The sequence below is a fragment of the Protomyctophum bolini genome, assembly GCF_963924005.1.
Source record: "Protomyctophum bolini genome assembly, chromosome: 16".
NCBI lineage: Eukaryota > Metazoa > Chordata > Actinopteri > Myctophiformes > Myctophidae > Protomyctophum > Protomyctophum bolini.
The window spans coordinates 11,900,929-11,916,682 of record NC_137877.1 but is presented as its reverse complement, the minus strand read 5'-3'; the positions used below and the strand labels follow the sequence as shown (position 1 = coordinate 11,916,682).

The following is a 15,754-nucleotide window of genomic DNA, read 5'->3' as shown; positions in this document are numbered from 1 at the left end:
GTCACTGTGTATAATACATACTGTACTCTGTTGGGGCGGCACCTGTCAGCAGGGAGTGTTGGTTGGGAGGAGTAGGACAAAGGTACAACTTCCTCCTCCTGGTGGGGGCTCCTCACTGGCAGGTGAGCCAGATAGGGTACAGCACAGTAGGGTACAACTAACAGCAGTGTGACAACTGACAATTGTTTTAATTGAAAAAAATTTGATAATACTAGTGCCATTATTTTGCTACTAGGGATGTCCCAATACACTTTTTTCGCTTCCGATCCGATCCCGATAGCTCAATTTCTCTGTTAGTTGATACCCGGGTATATCGCATGTTGTGTTTATAGCAGACTCCTCACTTAGCCCCTCTCGGAACCCCCTTGGTTGAGCTCTTTTCATCGTTCACCCGTAGGGTCCCTTTGCATTTCTTCCACTCTCTATGGTAGACAGCTGTACATAGTCCCTACGTTCCTGCCTCTGATCTGCTCTGTCGCAGCTAGCCAGTGTTGGTGCAGTGTTTCCTGCAGGAAAAAGCTTTGGCATGGTGCTGGGCGTGGGGGGGGGGGGGGTTATGGCGCGCGGCCCAAGGCCGCGCGTCGAAAATTTTGATTAATTAATTAATGGGATTAATACATTAAGATTAATTCGTATTATTGCTCTTGTATTGCTATTGTAGACACTGGGGGGACACTGGGGGACACTGGGCAGGCACTGGGAAGGCACGGGGAGACACTGGTCAGGCACTGGGAGACACTGGGGAGGCACTCAGGGGAACACTGGGGAGACACTGAGGGGACACTGGGGAGGCACTGAGGAGACACTGGGGAGGCACTGAGGGGACACTGGGGAGGCACTGGGAGACACTGGGGAGGCACTGGGAGGCACTGGAGAGGCACTGGGAGACACTGGGGAGGCACTGGGAGGCACTGGAGAGGCACTGGGAGACACTGGAGAGGCACTGGGAGACACTGGAGAGGCACTTAGGGGCACACTGGGGAGGCACTGGGGAGACACTGGGGAGGCACTGGGGAGGCACTCAGGGGGACACTGGGGAGGCACTCAGGGGGACACTGGGGAGGCACTCGGGGGGGGGACACTGGGGAGGCACTGGGCAGACACTGGGGAGGCACTTAGGGGCACACTGGGGAGGCACTCAGGGGGACACTGGGGAGGTACTGGGGAGACACTGTGGAGGCACTCAGGGGGACACTGGGGAGGCACTCAGGGGGACACTGGGGAGGCACTCGGGGGGGGGACACTGGGGAGGCACTGGGCAGACACTGGGGAGGCACTTGGGAGACACTGGGGAGGCACTTAGGGGCACACTGGGGAGGCACTCAGGGGGACACTGGGGAGGCACTGGGGAGACACTGGGGAGGCACTCAGGGGGACACTGGGGAGGCACTCGGGGGGGGGGGGGGGACACTGGGGAGGCACTGGGCAGACACTGGGGAGGCACTGGGGAGATATTGGGGAGGCACTGGGGAGACCCTGGGGAGGCACTCAGGGGGACGCTGGGGAGGCACTGGGAATACACTGGGGAGGCACTCAGGGGGACACTGGGGAGGCACTCGGGGGGACACTGGGGAGGTACTGGACATTTCATATCACACACTAGCCCCCTGATTCACTAGCCCCCTTAAAAAAATATATATATATACATTTGATAATACTAGTGCCATTATTTTGCTACTAGGGATGTCCCAATACACTTTTTTCGCTTCCGATCCGATCCCGATAGCTCAATTTCTCTGTTAGTTGATACCCGGGTATATCGCATGTTGTGTTTATAGCAGACTCCTCACTTAGCCCCTCTCGGAACCCCCTTGGTTGAGCTCTTTTCATCGTTCACCCGTAGGGTCCCTTTGCATTTCTTCCACTCTCTATGGTAGACAGCTGTACATAGTCCCTACGTTCCTGCCTCTGATCTGCTCTGTCGCAGCTAGCCAGTGTTGGTGTGGGAGGCGGTACAATGGGAAGTCAATAAGCAAGTCAAGAAGGAAGAGAGAATTTCAGAGCAGCCAAAACTGGGAAAAATACTTAACGGCATCTGTGCCGAATGAAAATTCTTCCACGTTTCCGTTGTCTCCTATAGCCGCTTTATGCATCTTTGAAACATCTCACCACCACTTAAGCGGAGCGCAGATCGGCCTGAACGGTGTGTATGTCTACCATAGAGAGTGGAAGAAATGCAAAGGGACCCTACAGGTGAACGATGAAAAGAGCTCAACCGAGGGGGTCCCGAGAGGGGCTAACTCAAATGTGCACTTGCCGTTTGGGAAACTCCAAAGCAAACTCCACATGTCCCAACATTTTATTTACCTGCCAGTGTCAACCCCTTACCACTGTGTCGGATCTGTGGTTAGACTGGCATATTCACAGATACCGATATGAACCGATATGACGAATAAGGGTCCGATATTTTTCCCCGATATCGATAGTCTCTAGTTGCTACAGACACTATTTTGATTATTTGAACTACTGTGTATGTCATGATGTGACATCAATCAGTATGCCATGTTTTGTTGTAAATACGTTTTTCAATTTGTATTGGGGAATGGGGACCCAGTCACTCAGAATCATTGAACATGCACCCTGTGGGTCCCAAATGGGATTACATTGGAGACATGTGAAACTGATTACAAAAAAAAAAGAACAAAAAGTTGCATCACAGGGTGCAACTGCAGCCAGCAGAAGCAACAGTGACTGCTAGTGCAGTTTTGGGCTATCAAAAAGATCTCCATGACGGAACAGCTACATCCAATACAAATGACAAGTGTTAAGGAACAATAAATATTTATAACTCCGAGAGAGTGTCCATTTGGTTACATGTATATAGTTGCGTACACTAGCACACTTAAGAAACCCTCAAATGTCTTGAGTACGTGTGAACGTGTTTACAAGCACGGACAAGGCGAAGCAACATACATCTGCAGCTAGCATGTGCTAACTTTACAGACTAGCTTCCATAGCACTACTAGCCCCCTTCACACAACGCATGCAAGGCCGGGGTCTCATCTTACACTCTTTCTAAGACTCTGGTGCTTGTGACAGAGGTACATTTTGTAGCTAACGCGTCAATGACAGCGAGCTCAATTTGTGTTCACTTTCACACTTCAGCCTTGACATTCACGTCAGCAAACTTTGACAGACATTTAAACAACAACAAAAAAGCCAGCATCAACACTGACCCTCCTCCTCCTCTTCCTCACCTGGAGAGTTTTCACGAAGCACAGAAATGTCGTTTAACGGTCAACAACACCATCAACGCTATCGGCGAGGCAACACTTTTATGTGTCGTCGCAACTCGCCGGGTTCTGCTTGTTTGAGGAATAAATATGTATTTGATATTTAAAAAACAATGTGGCCTCGCTCTGCTGTCTCTCCTCTCTGTCCTGATGCAGATGCGCCGCGAAAACACTCGCGCCAAACTAGGCTAGCAGCACGCACGTCGTCGATCGACGCAAAATATTCCCTTTGACCCATTATACGTCGCCGTTCAGCCCCGCCCACTCTGCCTTATAAGGCAAAGGAGCGCAATGCGCATGACAAATGGCCACATGGCTCTGGTCTGGTTCACATCATCACCACCAGAGAAAGTACAATTTTTTTGTTTTTGTTTGATTGTTTGTTTTTTCATGTTTTTTTGCTTTTTTCTTAGTTTTATCCCCCCTTGGGATAGGAAATTAATACATGTAATGCTTTTTTTTATGACCAAAATAAAACTGAACTCAACTCAACTGAACCAATGTGTGTGTTATGATTCCAAGATACTGTATCATTAAAAGCCACCTTTCATTTTACCTTTCTTTCTTTTTTTCATCATGATGAAAAGGGTCAATATATTACATTGACCCGGCTACATGACATGTATATGAAGTAGTGAAGGAAGGAAGACAACCACAAGATTCATAGCCAGATAGATTAATAATCAGCCTCTGCACTGTAGCACAACAACTTTTCAAATAGCATAATATTTTAGTCATTATTTAAGAACATGCCCACTTGAAAAGTGGTGAAGTGGTCCTTTAAGTCAGGGTGATGGTCACTGATTCACAATCAGTTACTCTAGTAGTCTATACTACTCTAAAGCAATGATTACTATCAGCAGGGCTTGACATTAAGGCTTGTCCTGTTGTCCGGGACAAGTGACTCTTGGTTTCACTTTTTCTGTGACGCTCCTAGCAGCCAACAATATTGTCTGGCATTATTGTCTGGCTTTCCTAATAGTCACCTTTCCTTGGGTTATTCAATGTGAGAAATATTATCTTTTTAGGCCATCATATCACATTCACATCCATGAATTCATTTTACTTTCCTAATAATCACCTTTCCAATATTGTTAATAGCCCTGTCTGTGATCTCAAATACACAGCCATAGATCGGTCTTATCCACACACGGTTAGCAGGCATCCGATATTGTCCTCTAGTTTCATATCCACTTGAATGTTCTGGCAGAAAATGTGTGTTAACTAAAATATCGCCACTTTTCGACGAGAAAAAAGACTGAAAATATTAAAAGTCGATGTTTGGGAAGCACAAACGTATGGGGCACACAATTGACAGGTGTGTTGTGATTGGTGTGCATGGATTTAAATTCTCAGTTGCCATGACTGATTTCAGTCATTTGGACTCCATATAGAAGTGAAGCTCGCAGGTGCATTGTGAGCTTGTATATCGGCTACTTTTGGTTATTTTAATATTAGAGCATTGGAATATAGATATTTTCATAAAAGCAAATGTTAAAGTCTCAATCTGTGATTTCTTCACCTGGTTGGCAGTATGTAGAACAGTGTGAGGGTGCTCCTTTTACACTGTTTCCCAAATCTATTAGTACATTAGTACAACATTTTTCAGTTGCGAGATTGTACTTTGCTTTAATAGGTGTGGGGTAATTGATCACACCACCTATTTTGTGTGCCCCATACATTTGTGCTTCCTAAAGGAAGTTTTGATATATTCAGTCCTGCACTCATTTTCTTTTATTGTTTTCTTTTCTACTGTGTGACCATGCGGTCAAGCAAACTGTTGGACAGTGAAAATAAATGGACAGAAAGCTTAACATATAGGCGGTTTATTTCTCATTGTTTAGTTGATTAGATACAGTACAAAGATTCAGTTACATGAGTTGAAGAACAATATCATAAATACAGCAACAGGAATAACGTTAGTGTGTTAAAATTTGCTTAAGCGAAATAGTCAGTGTCATTCTGCAAGAAGAGGGATGCGTTGAAGGCAATGTATTGTAGCTGGAAGCCGCCAGCAGTGACTGAAGCATCAGAGAGAAACTTTATTGTCATCACATTTCCTGCAGGGTAAGACAAAATTAAGCTGTCAGTGTCATCATTATATAGAGGAAAGAAATTACTTTCCTTGTGTATCCTGCATGGATACATTTATTGTAATCTTCATGATGTCCATGTGGCTGGATTTTCATGAAATTTACATTGCACCTTTATGCTCCCCCCCAGAAAATTCATGGCGACATCTGAATTTCCCCATTGGGATCAATACAGGACTATCTTATCTTATGAGCGCCCTACTGATTTTACTTCATGCCCTTTCCTTTAGCATCCCGGACAAAATGGCAACGTTGAACACAAGATATCTAAACTAAATTAAAATCTAGTACCCTGGCCAGATTGACGGATATACAGTATTGTTTTTTTTATGGCCATTCCTCTGGCACCACCATTTAACCAAAATGTCTTGTTTGGTGTAACGAGCCTCAATATTTTCTCAGGTATAACAAAGCAGTCTGACAGACCGAGGTAGACTGTTGATAATAAAAGGGTGATACAAAACAGGAGTGTATCAATTCAGTCAAAATCATAGCTTGTATGAGTAGCCTACTGGCTTGTATTTTAACAGAATTATGAGGACAGTAGCACTATTACAACAAAACAAATAATACAATGAGATCTCACCTGTGCTAATGATTTCATCTGGTAAATAATCACCACAGAACCTGCAAACAGATAACAGATAAACATGATCATCAGAACAATTCACCCAAAGTTTACCTTTCTAAAGGTGCCTAAAGATGACAAGTAAAATCCTTAGTGTACAAATGGATCAATGAGCACTGAGGACTTGTGTATATGTGTATACTATTCAATCGTGAATCAAAGACAGCCGTATTTAATCTGTTCCATTCTATTCTATTCACACAGTCGGCAGTGAATCTTATTTCTTACCTCCCGGCGAAGCCAGAGATGTCGTCGTAGCTGTCGTAAACCTCCAAGTAGTCTGCGAGACATGATGTATCATCCTCCACGTCAAACTCCAGGAAGTGCAGGCGGATCCTCTGGCCGTAGCGTACGCGGATGTGCCAGTAACAAATCTGCTCGTCCTGATACTCCTCAGGGTAGCCAGGAGACTGAAGGACTTTCTGCTGGTCTGTCAACACACCACCACACTCCTTGGCTGTGGGAAACAGCGACATCAAAAGATGAGCATTCATGTACTCATGTATAACTCAAGGGGTTGTTGTTGGGTTTTGGGTCTGTTACTTGCATGTGTGCCCTGAATTGGAGAAAATAAAGTCTCTTTGTTGACTGAGAGAAATCAACAGCACATGTGCAGATTAGTGACAGTGACATCAAAAGCCTTTTTTACTGGGGGAAGAGGTAAGTATATAATTATAGTCTATGTAATTAACATGATTTAAACCATACTGCAGTCTTACATCAAAACATCCTTCCAAATCTAGCTTATGAGATATAAAATAAATTAAAGTAGAAAGGCAATAAATAAAATGAAATGTTGACTATCTCCATTAAATTAGTCTGTCGAGCTTCCGCCTAAGAATGGAAATCACAAACTGTCTATGACAGTTTCCTGTCACAACTTTTACTCTCTGAAGCATTCGAAGATTGAAGGAAAGTTGTCTGACTTGAGAGACTACCATGAAATTAGATTTTCAAGGTTTGAGGAGAAAACAAACAAATAAACAAAAACAATTTTTTTTATAGAGAAATATATAAAATATCCCCTTTCATTTTTATTTTTTTTATTATATTTTTTATTCCACGATTTTGTAACCCATTTTTCACCACTGTGTCAATCATCTAATGTGATCCTGGGCTCTACACACCCTCCACCAACCTAGTTCCCATATATGGGGGACAAGGGGAGAGCAACGGACTTGAACTCTTCCTTCATGCCTGAGTGTCCAAGTTGCTCCTTTACACCTGACAGGGGGGAGTTTCCCTGGTTGGACGTAGCGTGTGGAAGGAACACGTTATTCCAACCAGTTCCTTTCCCCTCAATCAGGCGCCCCGGCTGGCCAGGGGGAGGCAGTTTAGTGACCAAGATTACTGCATGTTTTTTGTGAGGGTACCTACCCTTTCTATATAAAGTACATTATACTCTATATTAATGGTAATGTAGCTACTTAATAGTCCTGGTGCAAAGATTTTGTTATTTTTGTTTTGTACTTTGGGTCTGGCAGTCCTTTCCAAGTACCAGTATAGCTACATGCTGTTTCTTTTTTGTACTATGTAATGTATACTTATATCTTTTGTATAGCCTACTTCAGTTTTCTATACTTGTACGTCTGTCCAAGCACGGACAGCTGCAACAGCTCAGCAATACCACTGGATGGCACTGTTGAGCAGCGGCACACGCACGCACGCACGCACGCACGCACGCACACACACACACACACACACACACACACACACACACACACACACACACACACACACACACACACACACACACACACACACACACACAGTACAGTACAGTACAGTACAGTACAGTACAGTACAGTACAGTACAGTACAGTACAGTACAGTACAGTACAGTACAGTACAGTAAGGCTCGCAGAATCCGTCCCCCGCTTCAAATCCCTCCTAAAAACTCACTTTTATAAAGCTGCTTTTAACACCTAAACGTTTTTTTAACATTCCCTATTGTTCGTATGTCCTACTGCATTTCTGTACATTGCCTGTTCTTTATTATTGTCAACTGTTGTTTATGGTGTGCACTGCATTTGTTCTTATTTTTCTGTAAAGCACTTTGTAACCTCGTTTTGAAAGGTGCTATATAAATAAAGGTTTATTATTATTATTATTATTACAGTACAGTACAAGTACAGTACTGTTGCACCGCTCAGTTTGCTATTTGATGGGCACGTTTTAGCTAGGAATCTGGTGTCAAGTGAAAATTAAAAGGTGTCATGACTTTGTTCCGAGTGAAAGAATGTAGACAATCACTCAGCAGTGGTGATGGCTGCAGTTGTATGTCACCCCCAGACTGCCTCTCAGTTATCAGCAGCTGTCTCTCAAAATGTACCCGTATTCCATGCTAATCGCTTATTACAGGGTGGAAGTGAGATTGTGGTTGCAAAAACCGTTGTGTCCTGTAGTACGTTCGTTCCCATCATTTGCCTACACTTTTCTAGTATCTGCAGAGGGAAAACATACTGTAACAGTCAGACACTGTGGAAACACATCGCTGTTTACTGCCTTAAACCTGTGTGCCCTATAAACCTCCCCCAGTGGGACTCACGTCTCTCCCTGTCTCTGACTGAACCACAATCATACAGTCATCTCCTACACTCATGGATGACTAACACCCCCACCCAGGATTACCAAAAACAAGCATTTGTCATTATGTGTAATGTATATACTCACAGTCTGGGTTGTAGCAGTACACGTCCCATCTCTCGCTTTTGTTTGGCCTGTATCCATAGTCGATAATGCCAACCTTACCAAAGCCACAGTGGGCGCCTGGTTTAACAATGGGGTAGCCAACGCGCCCTTTGTCGAACCATCCTGCTGCACAAACATGCAAGCCTAGAAAAATAGAAACAATACAAAAAAATTGAATATTACTAAAAACCAAGATAGGTGAATTATTGTGACACAATTACAATTGTTGCAACAAATTATCACAATATTCTCACGAGTTGAATCATTATATTGCAGTTCACTAACCTGCAGTGTCTTTATTTCAAAATGACCTTAAATACCAGCGAAAAAAGGGGCCTTCTATTGAGGATGTTGTGCGGACAATGACGATGATATTGAGACAAACTTGGGCCAACAGGCTACATAATGATCTCCTGTGTGGCTATGGGCCTCCAGTTACAATCAGCAGACCACAGCTAGAAAAGCTGAGATAAAAGGGGACCTCCTAGGAAGATGCCATGGGGAAACTCAGCTGTAATCACTGACAAGTGTGTGGAACTTGCCAGAGCCTAGGCCTGGAATCAATCCCTGTGCCATGGGAACAGTAATGTTGCCCACACAAGCAGGTGTTAACAGGCCTGTATACTTGTGGGACTCACTGACATTTGACATGGAGTCATGGAAGAGCACCAAGCCGAGCAGAGAGGTGCTTCAGTCAGTATGGCCCCATAATATTTAGCCTCTGAACAAATCAAACCTTTTAACACACTTTACACGAATTCCAAAGGCATCAAATATATCCTGTTGCCATAACCACATGAGCCCTATGAACCATTTGCATTCTGGGGCAGACATTTGACGAAAATAGCAGATCAGGGACTTATAGTGTTCTGTATGTAGGGTTTAACTGCAGGTTAAAGACCTCCCCATTTGGATTTGGGAGAAGAAATGTAAGAAGAAATGAGACCCAGCCGATTCATTTCATGGGAGAAAGTCAAGGAAAACAAAGTCCTTCCTGCCAAAGTTTAAAGGCTGACTGATGTAAACAGTTTGTACGTACATATGTGCTTAGACAAACTGTGAGACAACTGTAAAGTATAAACATTACAACAACCAATTGGCTAATGGTCTTACATAAACTTCATGGACAGGTTTGAGGTGATACTGACAGAATCCGAGTGGATTTAAAGTTCATGCATATGTTTGCATGCATTTGTGCTGTGCAGAGTGCAGACCTATCTGACGAGCTGCCTCTAGTTGTTCATAAGTGGCCAGCTTTCCTCCCTCGTAATTGCAGACAGCCTTGGCCTCTTTGTAGGTCAGCTGATATCTTCCTTTGCGTGATTCCCTGTGGTACACTCCAGCAGCCTGTTCTGTCAGATGAAAGTACAGAAACACATTTTCAGCCAGAGTAAAATCCTCAGTGTTAAAGGTGTAAAAATAAAGTTAAAGTTAAAGCTCTGTATTCCGATAGTAATCATTGTATCGAATGTTTGTTCAGCAATTTTGTGGTTTACGAATTTATTCCAATTGTGGGAGATCGAGGCACTCACTCAGCTTCAATTTGTGTTCAGTTACCAATTTTGTCTGCTATTTTCTTCTTCTTCCAATTACTAAAGTGCTGGAGAGATGGGGACACCCCTGCTACTGAACAAACACTCTATATAGCAATGCTTGCTAAATATAGTATAGAAATGTAAGACTTCCAGTATTATAAAAAACAATTACAGTACCTTTACCTTGGCTTTAATTTCAATTTGTACATTTTTACACTTAAATGAACATTGAGGTGTGCACTGTGTACCGCTGTCACATGCCATGAGAGAACTCACACTGCCAGTGCCTGCATGCGCAGTGTCCCATTGTGTACCATACTGATTTGTATCCAAGCAACCTGATACACATAATAAGACATCACTTTGCTTTACAAAACCTTTGCAGGGATTGTGAATGCATTCAGGGAACAATTACACAAGATCGAGTAATAGTGGAGAGACATCTATCAAGAGTGTTGCTGGAGAATTCCAGATTACAGTACAGTGGCCATGCATGGTCGTAACCTAGGCTTTCTCAATGGGGAGCCTTCTGCTGAGCCTGTTTTGTTATCACGCATGCATGACCTTGCAAAGCTTGGAGGAGTGTGCTCCAAATTAGCCTCAAGTCAATATTTTCATCGAGTTAACCTCTCTGTTTGAAGTGCTTTGCCCTCTTCAATCGCCTGTTGTGCTGTTGCTGTGCCAGCGTGCCTCGCTACCACAGGAGCCATCTGCCTTTTTACCACATTATTTCTATACAATATTGTTTCTATAGGCTAGTCATGTTAACATAACTTAGTTCCAAAGCTGTGTTCTAAATCTATGCATATCACAGCTGCACTATTGATTATCTTATTAACAATTATTCTATTCATTACTTCATCAATGGTCGTTCAATGGCGTAGGCAAAAAATAAAAAGATAAGATAATTGTCTACATTGAAAATAGTTCGTTTTTTGTTTTTGTTACAATTTGGGCGTGATCTTTGCTGATTTATGACAATTCATCCTTAAAGGATAACTTTAGTTTTCCAACGAAGGTTCATGTTTTAGGTTGTTATGAAAAAGTAAAAGTTCTCATTTGCTGCATTCTTTAGTTTTAACGATTTCAGCTATTTTTGACAGGGGGCGGGGGCATTCGAACAAGGGGCTAAATATCTTCTTAGTCTTATTCTACAAATGTCTTTGTTATAATTTATCCTGCTAGTAAATTACATTTGGCCACAAAAGATCACAGGGTCCATTGAATGTGAAGGCCAGGGGAGGTGACATTGGTGACATATTGATCGAGCCTATGACACACTATGGCAGCCCCCTAGTAGTCAGTTGTTTGTTTCAGACACACGGAAAACAACTAGGTACTGTGGCCAGATGTAATTTCCTGGGGTCTAGTAGGACTACAGTAAATAATAATAAAGAAATCTGAATCTCCGTAAAGAAATACATATTTAGCCACTTGTTCGAATGCCCTCGCCCCCTGTCAAAAATAGCTAAATTCGTTAAAACGAAAGAAAGCAGAAAATTAAACATTTACGCTCATCTTTTACTTTCTCTAATAACAACCTAAAACATGAACCTTGGTTGAAAGAAAAGAAAAGTTTAATTTGTCTATATTTCCAAGGAAAAAACGGAATGTTTAGCTTCTAATTTTACTGAAATAAAGAAAGGTCAAATATCAAATAGGCCTACGGTTTTAACTCATTCGTATTGAGTGTGTGGTTACATTAAACAGGAACTCAATTTCCATAAAATCTGTTATCAAATTGAACATATATTATAGGCTACTCAAATGAAAAGTTCCTATAATCGATTCCTTAAAATCATACTCAGTTGCTCACTGCAGCATGAATAAAACCTAATTTGTATAGCATATTATGAACAAAATAATGATCCCGGGCCGTGTGTGTGTGTGCGTGCGTGCGTGCGTGCGTGTGTGTGTGTGTGTGTGTGTGTGTGTGTGTGTGTTGTGAGAGAGAGAGAGTGCGCGAGAGCGGCGAGAATGTTGAGGAATGAGGACTATATGACCATTACAGGAGGATTCTGAGGCAAAATGAGTCAAACATTTAGAACACTGACACAAAAAATATATTACGACAAATATTTAATTAAATATATTACCCAGCCATATGGAGTTATGAAATATTCCATTTCTGAACCCCCATGCTTGCGCCTCTTTCAGCAGGAACCCAACTGCCCAGAGGAAGAAAAAGAAGCGCATCCTTGTAGGCTATACAGTCCTTGGTGCGCCACGGTCCTCTCCTCTCTTTTCAAACAGATATTTTCCAGCGCCAAGCTTGTTCACAGTGTAATGCAACTCATCTGGACATGGCCTTGCTTATATAGTGAGTGACTCTCCTTTCACTATGCTGTGTTCTACTTCCAAGACTATCCAGTAAGCGGCGTTGCTCAACGCAGGGAATTGCCACCTGGGGGCGGGGGGCTGGAAAACACAACATTGTCGCCCGAACATGTTGCCGGAGGCTTTTCCAGAATATTGTCAATTTTATATATCATTTCGAATACGTTTGCATTATAAACCACTCTGTGTTAAAATAAGCTTCTCCTTAATCTCTTTTTGATCGTTTTCTGTGGAAATTATTCATTCTGATGAATGAATTCATTCTGATCATCTGATGACAGATGAATGATCGTCATAATGATTATGATGAAAGCCTGGAGTAAACAACTGCGCCTAGAGATCATTGTTTATGGAAACTATTCAATTGGCGTAAGTTATTAACCGTAGCGAGAGAGCAGGAACAACACGCAAAGTCCATGGTAAACGTCTACAAACAAATAAACTATTACACCAAATGTCAGCATGACCAATTCCCGTACACCTATTGCGCATGTCTGTCAGCGATTCGATATAAAAAACTGAAGCTGATATAGACCCTATATATCAACATTTCCTCGCTCTCAAATCGGGGACTGCACACTGAAGAAATTGAACACATAAGCTGTGGGGGTAAAATGGTATTGAATTGGTTCCAGACCTGACAGGAAATGAGCAGTGTGCCTCTCCCATTTAACACCCCCACGTGGAAACTCTGCTGCATGCATGCACAGTAATTGTTATGCGTTATTATATTACAGTTGCAATTTAATAGAGAGCTTCTCGTCTTTTCCAATAAGTGGAGCTAAATTGCTAATTACTAACAGCTCTGAGTGCGCATAACTCATTACAAGAAGTAGCCTATTTGTCCGGTTGAAAACTCACAGAGAGGCTGCTGTAGGTTTGAAAATGTATAGCCATAAGGCTTTTATGCCGTGCAGAAGCCATGTAGGCCTTGGCATATAGCCTAAATGCATAAAAACAATAGGCTACTTTAAGTAAAAACAGCAGAAGGAGGCTGCATTTTGGCAGGACCTATATATGAGCTGTTTCTCAACATGGATTCCATTCTTAATAACGTTTTTAATTAGTGAACTTGAAGTTGCTTTTTGGCCAAAGCAAGCTAGTGGATATATCTATAGAAGTAGCCTAAATAATAGGCCTATAGACAAAATAGAGTAAAAGGCATTTGTATCTTGAAACAGGGTGATTCATATTTGACCACATATTTAGGTTACCCTCTGTAAATTACAATCTCATTTAATGCATGTATTATTATTATTATTATTTTTTACAAATTACTGAAATATTTTGAAAGCAGAGTAGGCTAATTCAAAAGTAGGTCACTTTGACAAAGACAAGATTAACAGTCACAAGTCATTAATAATCTGTTCTGGACTTCATTTTAAAAGTAACCCATCCAACCCTAAACATTTGACTATAGGCCTACTGCATGTTATTCCCAAGGTCAGGAGGACAGAAACACTTCACACAGGACCGGTCTGTTTAGTTTAATTTGCTTTGGGTCAGATCAGAGGTAGAGGGAATCCCTGGTGACTAAACTATTTGACCTTTGGCTCCATAAAATACGTCCACCAAAACATTCAGAGGATTTCCCTTGAGCAGTGGTGCAAGCAAGTGCAACATGTGGTCAATAATTGACGGAATTCCACACAGAACGCACGCACGCACACGCACACACACACACACACACACACACACACACACACACACACACACACACACACACACACACACACACACACACACACACACACACACACACACACACACACACACACACACACACACACACACACACACACACACTTTTACTGTCCACCCTCTGTGGCCATGTGTCTGAGCACTGTGAAGTGAAGTTATAACCCCACATGGACATGAAACACAACGAGTGTGGATTGGAGGACGATGGAGGGATAGAGAGTCATGATGCAAAGGGAAAATAATGATGTCTTCATTCCAGAACTGGTTTTTACTGTAGCTACTAACAGCAGCTTCCATGACCTAACATCCTGCCAGTGGCTTGAGCCAAACTGGTGGCGGTGTTGCTCTCTCTGTTGGTCTACAACGCACGCACTCACACAGTCTCACACAGTCTCACACAGTCTCACACAGTCTCACACACACACACACACACACACACACACACACACACACACACACACACACACACACACACACACACACACACACACACACACACACAGGTTGACAGATTGAGGAAAAGCAAAAACAAACTAGATTATTCCCGTAATTCAAGTTAAAAACAATCCACTCAGTTTGGGAGGTTGGACAAAATTGTATTATTTTGTTTCTCAACTGATTCCGACAGGAAATTAGGTCTACTAGCCAGGATTAAAAAAAGTTTACCCTGATCTGCTCACAGCTAGATCTAGGCCTACTCCAAATTCGCCCTAATCCAAGATGGCAGCCACCGCAGGTACCGAATGCCAAAAATGTGCATATCAGGTCAAGGAGTTCATTTATTATGGTATTTTTGAGTGGTGCAACCACATCCGTAAGGAGCTATGTGTGTGGGTGCCTGCCTGGGTGGGTATGAGCACGAATACAGCATGGCTGTTTTTCACCACCTGTGTGCAACCTAACACACACACACACACACACACACACACACACACACACACACACACACACACACACACACACACACACACACACACACACACACACACACACACACACACACACACACACACACACACACACACACACACACACACACACACACACACACACACACACACACACACACACACACACACACACACACACACACACACACACACACACACTTTTACTGTCCACCCTCACCCCACACGACACAGACTCCCCGGGGAGTGCAAAATAACTTATATTATTACCTATATTATTATAGTTCGTTCTATCTCATTTATAATCTACAGCTAGCCCCAGTTAAATTTATTTTATTTTATATATAAAAAAAGAAAAAAGTATGGCTGAATGGCATGAATCTCTGAGCGAACACTGCACAGCCAAGATTTGGCTCATGTGACTCCTGTTGCTATTCTGTCATGCATTCATCAGGGCTGGTCGCACAGGAAACTGGCTGCTATCTACAAGCTCTTAAGGAGATGTTACCTTTTCTGGCTGCTTCAGGACATCACAACTATACACAAAGTCCTTTGTCTTGTACTTGAACAAGATGGAAAAGCTTCAGGATACTCATCTACATGTATACAGCAAGTTTGTTGTGGCCTC

The 15,754-nt window shown here is 42.8% G+C and overlaps 2 protein-coding genes across 2 annotated transcripts in view; both read right to left on the bottom strand.

Moving 5' to 3' along the window:
* Nucleotides 1-3,402, bottom strand: part of rif1 (replication timing regulatory factor 1) — a 29,230-nt gene extending 25,828 nt beyond the window's left edge. Inside the window, exon 1 of the mRNA XM_080786329.1 lies at nucleotides 3,198-3,402. The gene's annotated coding sequence lies outside the window, so the exon portion shown is untranslated. The remainder of the gene's footprint in view (nucleotides 1-3,197) is intronic.
* Nucleotides 3,403-5,049: 1,647 nt separating this feature from the next.
* Nucleotides 5,050-12,525, bottom strand: tnfaip6 (tumor necrosis factor, alpha-induced protein 6). The gene is made up of 6 exons (XM_080785012.1): nucleotides 12,277-12,525; nucleotides 9,860-9,997; nucleotides 8,628-8,789; nucleotides 6,183-6,411; nucleotides 5,913-5,953; nucleotides 5,050-5,293 (listed from the first exon to the last, which is right to left on the bottom strand). The coding sequence occupies exons 1-6, from the start codon at nucleotides 12,374-12,376 to the stop codon at nucleotides 5,172-5,174; spliced, it is 792 nt and encodes a 263-aa protein (XP_080641138.1). The 5' UTR covers nucleotides 12,377-12,525; the 3' UTR covers nucleotides 5,050-5,171.
* Between the last annotated feature and the right edge of the window lie 3,229 nt (nucleotides 12,526-15,754).